The 10,572-nt window shown below is 31.3% G+C and overlaps 2 protein-coding genes across 2 annotated transcripts; one reads left to right on the forward strand and one right to left on the reverse strand.

The window, feature by feature from the left end:
- Nucleotides 1-1,901: 1,901 nt before the first annotated feature.
- Nucleotides 1,902-4,301, reverse strand: LOC145069177 (protein LIKE COV 1-like). Its single transcript, XM_079016129.1, has 7 exons — nucleotides 4,018-4,301; nucleotides 3,464-3,516; nucleotides 3,268-3,377; nucleotides 3,013-3,180; nucleotides 2,837-2,934; nucleotides 2,627-2,753; nucleotides 1,902-2,188 (listed from the first exon to the last, which is right to left on the reverse strand). The coding sequence occupies exons 1-7, from the start codon at nucleotides 4,159-4,161 to the stop codon at nucleotides 2,094-2,096; spliced, it is 795 nt and encodes a 264-aa protein (XP_078872255.1). The 5' UTR covers nucleotides 4,162-4,301; the 3' UTR covers nucleotides 1,902-2,093.
- A 3,505-nt stretch (nucleotides 4,302-7,806) lies between these two features.
- LOC145070737 (rho guanine nucleotide exchange factor 8-like) lies at nucleotides 7,807-10,352 on the forward strand. The gene is made up of 7 exons (XM_079017697.1): nucleotides 7,807-8,056; nucleotides 8,307-8,423; nucleotides 8,544-8,698; nucleotides 8,804-8,878; nucleotides 8,955-9,221; nucleotides 9,299-9,619; nucleotides 9,711-10,352. Exons 1-7 carry the CDS (start codon nucleotides 7,981-7,983, stop codon nucleotides 10,113-10,115), a joined length of 1,416 nt encoding a protein of 471 aa, XP_078873823.1. The 5' UTR covers nucleotides 7,807-7,980; the 3' UTR covers nucleotides 10,116-10,352.
- Nucleotides 10,353-10,572: the final 220 nt, after the last annotated feature.

Below are 10,572 nucleotides of genomic sequence, written 5' to 3' on the forward strand. Positions count from 1 at the left end.
CAGCTACGAGTTGGCAAGGGTGTCTCTTTATAAATATTAAGCTCAATGTCTTGAATAAATATTATTTTTATGTTATAGTTATAATTTTACATGATAGTTGGGAATCCCCATTCCATGTGATAATTGTGGGAATGGAGGTGGACCGACCATTCTTCGTTTGTAATTATTGCACATATATAGCTTGAAATCTAATGTAAAAATGTGTTGTATTGATTATGCCATATAGTATTTGAAAGTAAGAAGAACCATCTTTTAAAGCCAATCACAAGGTGTTTAATGTATTCCGACCTTTATGTATCAACCTCCATGTATCCGTATCACATTTAGAGAAGTAGTTTGGTGTTGTTTGTTTCATCTATATAATCATTGTTTTTATAGACTTTGTAATTATTTATGTATAATTTGGATTTTGTATAACGTTTGTTTTGTAGACAAAACTGCAAAAATGGTCCATGTGGTATGTATTTTTTCAGGAAAAATGACCAAACCACTAAACTTTTGGATTGATGGTCATTTTGAGCAAGTTTGCTTGTTGTTTTTGGTCCCTCAAAAAAATGAAAAGACTAAATTGCCCTCATGATACATTTTTTATGTTTTTTTTCTATTTAATTTAAAGTTTTATTAACAATGAATATGGGGCCCACACCACATTCTCTCCTTTCCATTTCCCCATTCTATCTCATTTTCAGTGAAGCTAGGGTTCCATCGATTACTTGTCTAACCCAAGGCTTAGGTTCCCATCTAGGGAAAATCGATCTACCCTTTATCATCGACACTAGTATTTGATGGCGATAATGATGAAGCATTGTGAGGATGGTTGGTTAGAAAGTTGTTGCATGAATAACAAGAGTGGAATTAATGCACATTCACGATAGTGTTGGTTCTCGGCTTGTGAGATGGTGGAGCAAGGCTGATCATGGACATAAAATGGTCGAGCAAGGCTGACGAATCCTACCATATATAAATAGACATCCCCCATTAACATATAATGCTTTAACAACTTCTTCTCCCCCAAAACCCACTTCGTGGAACCCTCATTCAAAGAACCATCCATACCTTGAACCGAACAAGCTTATCCTAGAACTATCCTCAACATCTCCAAGCATCTCCACCGCAGAGGTAGTATATGTGTAATGTTGGCTTGTTTGGTGATGTTTTCCATCAAGGAGAGAGGGGGTAGAAGCAAAGCACACACATATGTAAGCATTTACCTTCAAGCTATGTTTTTTGTTTTGCTTTTCAAAATCAAATTGATCTAAGTGTGTATGTGTGTGTTTAGTTTTATCGGATGATGGTCAACAAACAAACTTGCTTAAAAGAATCATCAATAGTGTTTTGGACCTTTTCTTAAAAAATGCATACCACAAGGACCAATTTTGTAGCTTTGTCTATTGTGCATATATATTGTATAACTATTCAATAATTTTATTCAAATGTTTTATCAAACAAATACATTTTATTCATCACAAAATATAACAGACACTAGTCGGTCATGTGTAATCAAACGACATGGTTTTCAAACACAGCTAAACCATGCCATGACATATCTGACTCGGTCAACAACTATCAAACTACCCTTACACATACACTTTCAATGTAGGTTTTAGAAAACTTTATTTATTTATTTTTATCACAAGCAATTTTAATTTCTATCTATTCATCAATACAACTTCAACTTTTATCCCAAAAAGGAATCCACACTTTCAAAAATCCATTTTTTTTCAACCAAAAATACAAATAAAGAAATATTCATGTAATTTAGTTTAGTACATATTGCAACATCCATATTAATTCTAGTGTTACGAAAATATTCGAGTGAATAGCTTTACGAAAATCATTTAACTTTCAGTTTAAATAAGTAAATAACCACGTCATATAAAAAAAATCACAAAACACATTCATAAAAAAACTGCATAAGTGCATTACCTATTTACTTCACCCCAAGTCATTTCAAAAAAAAAAAAGAATATCTACAACGACCACCTTTTTCCAGATTTACAAAAAAAGTAAAAATAAACGTCAACTATCTTTTGGAAAGGGTAAAATCGTCACACCACATTTAAATCTGAAGAGTACAATTAATAAAAGGGCATCTAATATCTTGAGATTTCCCCTGAGTTTCTAGGTCTGCTTGCATCCATTGTTGAAATCATCTGTGGCATTGACATCCCCCCTGACACCACAATTTCTATACCCAAAAAAAACAAAATTACTATTCAGTTTTCTATTAGACAGGGACTATTTTTGTAATTCTTTTAAACACATGGACCATTTCTGTAAAAATATCCACACCAGGACCTTTTCCGTAAATTACAGGAACAGTTTTTACAATTTATTTCCTAAATAGGGACCAAACCTGCCAACACGTGAAAATCTTGTGGCCAAAGTCTCAAACCTAAATTTTTCAAACACATGGACCTTTTTTGTAAAAAAAAAAAACTGCACAGGGACATTTTCTGTAAATTACAAGGACAGTTTTTGTAAATTATTTTCTACACAAGGACCAAACCTGCAAACATAGAAAAATCTTGTGGCCAAAGTCTAAAACCCTAAAAGTATAATAATGTTCTAACTATAAAAAGAGCTGTAAATATATATAAATGAAAGTACATTGCTATTTTTTTACCTATTCCTTCACGAACAGATAAATTTGGTCTGATAACCTCTTTTGAATTCACTAAAAAAACATCCCCAATGTAAAGATGATTTGTTGGGACATATACTGTATATAGCTCCTCATCTCCCGAATAATTCTATGTCACAAAAATTCATTTATTGAACAAGGGTAGTTTGGGTATTATCATAAATATAATTAGATTAAAGAATGTGTTGATACCTGAAGAGTGACTGATGAAGTAATAAATCCAAATGCATATTCACCGATTCGAGGATGTGTAATGATTGCAACTTCTTTAAATGCTTGTGTGTTTTGATCTATATCATATGAATAAATAAAGATTGTGTGTGTGTGTTTTTTATATATTTTGACCTAAAATTTATAAAAAAAATTACCTGGAGAAATGGCTGAACTGATCTGTTTGGATGCATTGTAGATGTGGCGAACAAATGGCATGCGTTTAATGAACCATTCTCCAAGGGTTAAAACAGATGCACCCAACCATGATGACATGAACACTCCAATTAGAAATATGAATGTTATTGAGGTTATAAACCCTAAACCTGTGAAAATATAAATTTGTAATTATGTTAGGAAGATATGAATGATAGAGATAAATCTTTGGAATATGTTATCATCGAGTGACTTACCGAATATGTTTATGCCAAGATGATCATAGATTGGAGAGAAGAATCCATCAACAAAATGTATAAACCACCATGTAATGTAGAAAGTAATAGCCATTGGTAATAAAATGACACTATAAAAAGGGTTAAAAGAAAACAATAAATGAGTGGAAAAAAAAATGTCTGAATTGAAAAAGGATACTTGTGCTTAGTTTCTTACCATCCTGTCATAAACTTTTTAGATGCCCAGCTCCTGATAACTTTGCCGAAAGTCTACATAAAAGTAATAGTGTGTGTAAATGTAAATCAAACAAGTTTGTTTATAGTGTTTTATGATTTATATAGGCATTATTATAGTGGATTTAAAGAAGTTTATGATAATTATTTGAAGCTGAAAACTAAGTTAGTACTTGATTTTAGGTTTGTGTCAACATGCGGATTTGATGTACCATTTTCTCTACAAACAAGGTGGGAGCATGAAGTTATGAACAAATTATTTCTTATTCATGCTTATTGAGTGCCAGATTCAGTGTGAAAATGGCCAATTTGGTTAATCAATGACATAGATACCCCAAATCTAAAGACCTAATTAGGGCACTTTCAGAAGTTTCAAAAACCAATGACTGATTTAGTCAACTTAAAACAGAATTGCGAATTATATATATCATACAACTGATTCCACCAAAACCCCATCACAATCATCTAAAATCCTAAAGTTCCATAAACAAAATTAAGCCAAATACATAGAAATATTAAAACCAGTTAGAGAGAGACCTCACGACCAGCGGTATGAGATGATGAAGTTGAAGAAGAAGAGGGTTTTGAAGAAGCGGCGGCAGCGTCATCGACGGTGTTAGCGACGGGTATAAGAAGCTCCCGATCTTTCTCTCGGCTAATCGGTAACTTTTCGTCCCCCATTACTTTCTCACTCTAAAACTTTGCTTCAAATTACAAAATCTGTAACTTTTTTTTGTATGTGGGTGCTATACTGTATACACCCACATACACACTGAAATCTGAATTGGAATCAGGTGAATCTAAACCAAGGTAGTAGTCGCGAAGAATCAGAGGGTTTGTTGTTTGTGATTTGTGAGGAAGAGTAAGAAGCAAAGGTGTCGATTAAAAATGGTTATTTAAACCCTAAAATATATATAGATACTGTGTCATGTAATTTAGGCACAATCTTTGATGGGTGATGTTTTATGAGGGGCCGGTGGTCAATGAGCTGTACCTAATCATATGATTCCAGCTATTTACCCCAAAAGTTACAAATCGTATCCCTGTACTATTGCTTCAAGTCAGATTTAGTACCCAAACTTTAAGTCTCACCACTACTCATAGTCTCATACAGTCACAAACCGTTAAGTCTCCGGTTTAAGGCCCAATTTTAAAGTTCGTAAAATGTAATTGTGATATTGTCTTTGTTTTACGAACATTAGAACTAAATGACCCATCTAATCTAACCCATTTGTCAGTTATGTCCATAATATTAGCCTTATCATACACAAATAAGTTATAAGTCTTTAAAATTTCTTTTAAAATGTTCAGATTTAGACTAGCAAAATTGGCTCCACATTATTATTATTATGTGTTGATAAACAGATAAAGCGTCATCAATTCCTTCAATTAATTCTTCAAAGCCAGAGGTGTACAAACCAAAGAGTTTTTTTGGAATCGGACCATTTTCAAAACTGGATCCGATTTGGGTCAGTAGAAGTTAAATCGGTTTGGGGCCAAATTGGGCAGCATCTATTCAAATCAAAAATATTAATAATCGATAGGAATCAAATAGGATCGGTTGGAACCGGGTTTTGTTAAAATGGTTTGTGAAACCAACTTGAAAAAACCGAAAATTTATATACTTTTGATTTTAAGAATTACAAAAAGAAAAAAAAAATGTAATCCATTTTTAAGTCTAAAAACAAAAAACAAAGTATATCCTCCTTAATAAATGAAGGTTTTTTTGCTACATGTCAATCTCTCATGAGTTTTGACACTTGTCATTTTGTGGTATTTTTGAATAAATATTTTTTCCATTTGTCATTTTCTCATTTTTCTTATCTTTCTTAATTAACACATCATATTTACACCTTAATTAATAATTGACTTAATTGAAAATAACCAATAAATTACAATATTACAATTCATATAGTATTTAATATATTTCCTTTTAAATTCAAATTTTAAATTTTAAATTTCAAATTTAAATAAATTTTTGTTTAAACCTTCATATTTAATTTTTTTTTATTATTTTATCCAACCCGTATAACATACGGGTCGCGCAACTAGTATCTAATAGAAAAAGCATTGTAACCGTCGTCATTGTTTTGTTAGTAGTAATATCGGTCATTGGTCGTTTAAAGTTTATTCGTCGGTTTTGGTTTACTTCTTTAAAGACCAGTTCTTAACATTTCAAAACATTTTATAATCATTCTAAATCTTTATTATTTCTTTTATTTTTATCAACTGACTATTATATCATTTTAATATTTTATACATCTAATTTTAATTTTTAAAATATCGTATTTATCCATATTATTATTTTAATAAATTTTAATATATTGAAACTATAAAAACTATATCCCAAAGCAATTCCACACACTTTCATCGTTTCTATTTCCATTTACAAAATACTATATTCTCGATGTCATACCACATGTTATATGAGCCAAAATTGTTTTTTGTACAAGAAACAACGTTATGGCTGTTGTGGAGGGGCATCAACAACATCATAACGAGATCAACACCGCCCCCTTCTTGTTATTGTTATATGAGCCAAAATCGGTTTTTAAGAAGCGAAACATTTAAAAACAAATATAACAGAATATTAATCAACTTTAAAATAAATTGTTTGGTGAGAATTAAAAGTATGAATAACTATTAAATGTATTATAATTCAATATTTTATAGATAAAATCTTTTGAAATGTATACATTGAAGTATTTTATTGGATAATTATTTCTAATCTATTCAAAAATACAATTTAGCAAATTAATAAATAACTAAATGATGTATATTTGAAACAAATATATATAAATAAATAAATAATAAACTCTTATTCGGTTTTTTTGGACTATTCGGTTTTAATTTATAAACCGTAACCAATCCAAAACCCAAAATAATAATTACGTTTTACTAAAAACTCATCCAAAAATCCAAACCAAAAAGTTTAATCCAAATTGTCCAATTGTAAAATTCATTTTATCCTAATAGTGAACGATCCTGTTTGGTGAAGTGACATATTGACATAAAACTTTTTGGTTATTTATCTAGTGTGACATGATAATGTGTTAAAATTAAAAAAAAAAATTGCATAAAAGGCACTACATTTTCATTATTTTTCAATTTTGATTTTATTTTTTTTTCAAATATGATACTTTATTTTTTTCTATATCGAACATCATTCTAATTTCTTTCATTGTTGACCATTTCCATTTGAAAACCATATAAGTATTTTTTTTATATTTGAAACAGTATAAATATATATATTTTTTTTACATTTAAAAACCATTTTTTTGTATAAAAACAAGTTTTTTACATTTTAACTATATTGTTATGTATAAATATGTATTGTTTATATTATAACCGTATTATTCTTAAATACATCATCTCAATGTAAAATATGTATTTTTACATATAAATATGTGATTTTAATGTCAAAATACTGTTTAAATGTAAATAAATACATGAAAGTCCTTAGGCCTTAGTATAACATCCTTTATAAAACCAATAAAAGTTGTTGCACACATGGAAGCCACTTTAGTTGTCTAATTACATTTTCTATTGGCTCAATTACTATTTGGTTCGATACTGAAAATAAAGAAAAAAAAAATTGGTCTCTACCTCTTTCAAGCTTCAACGATGAAACGGCGAGAATGTGGAATTGCTTCGGTAGGAATTAATTATTTAACTATTTATAGTTTTTTTTTAACTTATTAAAATTGTTAAAAACAGAAATTTGAGTAAATATAATATTTTGAAAGTGTATGAAGGGTCTACAAGATATATTAAACCTTGATTCCTAAGATGAGTATAACAACCAAATGATAAAAAATAAGATTAAAAATGATTATAAAATGTTTAAAAATGTTAAAAATAAGGATTTCGACAAATCAAATATATTGAAAGTTTATAAAGGGTAATATGTTTTAGTAATTATGTTGTATAAACATGATATTGTGATGTTTAAGAAAGTTATATATGAATTCTCCTGATTAATTAAACATTAGAAAGAAAACATGTTGCATATTGATACATATGAACGATTAACAATTTAAATTGCAAACTGATGTTAAGCTATGGTGTAATATTAACCTTTTTATCCCAAAAAGAGAAAATGTCAACAAAAATAGGGAGAGAAGTTAGTTTAGTTGACCTTTGAATATTGGGTCCCCCGCCTTCTGCTAGCCATGAAGGAACTAAGCCAATAAAACCGACCAAAAAATATTACTCTTTTTGTACATTCTTTAATAAAAAAACATGCACCCACGTTTATATCCTCCAACAAAACGTGATACACCAACAAAATCACAAAGAAAGAAACAAAACTTCTCATAAATGTTAAATCTCCAATTCTCTCTCAGTTTTCTTGGTTTATTTCACTTTTCTATAGATAAAATTCGTTTTCAAAAGAGTAGCTCAAACAGATTCAGAGCATCCATCATGCCATAGATATGCACAAATTTTCATAAACATCAGATCATATCAACTGCATAAACATTGTAAAAAGCAAGAAGCATGGATGAACCGAAACGCAATATAGCTCAAGTTCCAGAAGAAGCTCATATCGAGGTCAAGAAAAGGCCCAACTCTGGTGAGTTTTCGATAACGAGGGTATTTACGTCTTTTGTAGATGATGAGCGTGTAGTCCACGTCCCACCTTTTGGGGCGAGACACCAAATTGCAATTTCTGTCATGTTAACATCAGTATCAGTCCAATACATGTCAAACACAGTACAACCTGTCGTGTCGTAGCGTGTGTGACCAACGGTTTCTATTTTTTTTCATCGAATGATGGAAGAGATGAATTTGTTAAAGATTTTTGTTTTATTTATTTTTGGTAGACATAGAACAAATGAAGGAAAGATTTGCAAAGTTGCTTTTGGGAGAAGATATGTCGGGTCATGGCAACGGGGTTTCATCGGCTTTGGCTCTATCGAATGCAATTACAAATCTAGCCGGTAATATTTTCTTTCTAAATTCCAAATTAATACATTTTTATTCATTTATATTATGGTTTTTTTTGGCTATTTCTACAAAAACAAGTTACATTGACTCAAACCCTTTGACTATTTTTGCAGCTTCTGTATTTGGAAAACAAAATAAATTGGCTCCAATGCCCGAAGATTTGAAAAAGAGATGGAGAAAAGAAGTTAATTGGCTCCTATCGGTTACAGACAACATCGTTGAGTTCGTTCCATCTCAACAACAAGCAAAAGATGGATCAAATATGGAGGTCAACTATGTGTATTTTAGGTGTTTTTGTGTGTGTGTTTAATATTTTATAAAAATTATATCCCTCAACTTATTTTATTTATTTTTTTTATAATTATTTTTGCAGATTATGGTCACACAACAACGAAGAGATCTCCTCATGAACATCCCCGCCATAAAGAAGCTTGATGCCATGCTCATTGTAATGAATCCTACATAAATTTATCATCTTAAAATTCCAAAATGCCCCTATTGTTTAATATAAATAAATATTTCAGGATTGTTTAGATAACTTCAAAGATGAGAAAGAATTCTGGTATGTGGCAAAGGATGCAGATGAATCTGAAAAAGGTGTCCAGAGACTTGATAGATGGTGGCTACCAAGTGTTAAAGTTCCTGAAGGAGGTCTTTCAGATGAAACAAGAAAATGGATGCAGCATCAAAAGGAATGTTGCAATCAAGTTCTTAAAGCTTCCATGGCCATTAATGCTCAAGTTCTTTCAGAAATGGAGATCCCAGAAACCTACATCGAAACTCTCCCCAAGGTAATCTTTGAGAATTTCTTTCTTTCAGGCTTCATGATTTGTTACCTAATCTATGAATTTATCTATCTCCACAACAGAATGGTAAAGCTAGCCTAGGAGATTCGATCTACAAGAGCATTACAGATGAGTATTTTGATCCTGGAGAATTCCTAGCTTCCATGGACACATCATCAGATCAGAATGTGATGGAGCTCAAGAACAGAATAGAAGCTTCAATTGTGATATGGAAGAGAAAGATGAATCAAAAAGAGTTGAAATCTTCATGGGGTTCAAGCGTAAGTTCAGAAAAAAGAGAAGTATTTGAAGAAAGAGCAGAAACCATTTTACTCCTCCTGAAACATAGATTCCCAGGACTTCCACAATCATCACTCGACATTAGCAAAATCGAGTACAATAAAGTATGATCAAAATCCAAAAACCCTAATATATCTAATCTCCCCTTTTGTAATAAAGTATAACCGATGATTTTGCTGATTATGAAATGTGTAGGATATTGGTCACGCTGTACTCGAGAGCTATTCGAGGGCGTTACAGAGTTTGGCGAACACAGTGATGAACAGTATAGAAGACGTACTTTATGCAGATGAAGTTGTACGAAATCCAGAAATGGAGACGATGATGATGAAGAAGGAGCAATCAGTGGATGTTGTAGCACTCTCAATATCATCACCGCGAGCGATACGAGGAGTGAAGGATTGGACGGGAGTTCATAGTCCTAAAGGAAAACCTAGCTCGATGAATCTGTTGGATTCCATGGGGTGGGGTTTTGATCAAGGGAAAATGGAGATGATGAATGGGAACTCTAGTCCAGTGAAAATTTTGACGAAAGCGAAGATGTCGTATATTGAGAAGCTTGAGGCTTATGGATTAAGAAGCCCAACTGCTAGACATTAATCATTAATGGCTTCCTAACTGTTAGAACAAGGAAAAGGAAAAGGAAAAAGCATTGTGAGAGTGAGGTGAAAAGAGTAGGAGTAGTGATTCGAGCTGTCAAGATTTTTGTTTCGAATTATGGCTTTCTATTGATCGAGACTGGTGTCCAATTTAAGTAGCAAAGACGGGGACAATTCTCCTGTATCATAACACTTTCCATTTCATAGAATGTGAATATGAATAAACTTCTTTTTGTCATTTAAATAGTGGTAACTTTTCTAGAAAAGTTTTAAAATTTTATCTTAATTTACGAAAAAGTTTCAAATTAAAATATATGTAAAAGCATGAATTACGGGTAAAAATTTATTTAAATCTAGAAATAAATCTTTAATTCTAGTTTGCTTAAACTAATGCTCTGATACCAACTGTGACATCCTCATTTTCACAGCCAGAAAAAACCGGTTTATGCTTGTTTTAA

The sequence above is a fragment of the Lactuca serriola genome, chromosome 8 (assembly GCF_051521515.1).
Source record: "Lactuca serriola cultivar US96UC23 chromosome 8, Lser_US96UC23_V15, whole genome shotgun sequence".
Lineage (NCBI taxonomy): Eukaryota > Viridiplantae > Streptophyta > Magnoliopsida > Asterales > Asteraceae > Lactuca > Lactuca serriola.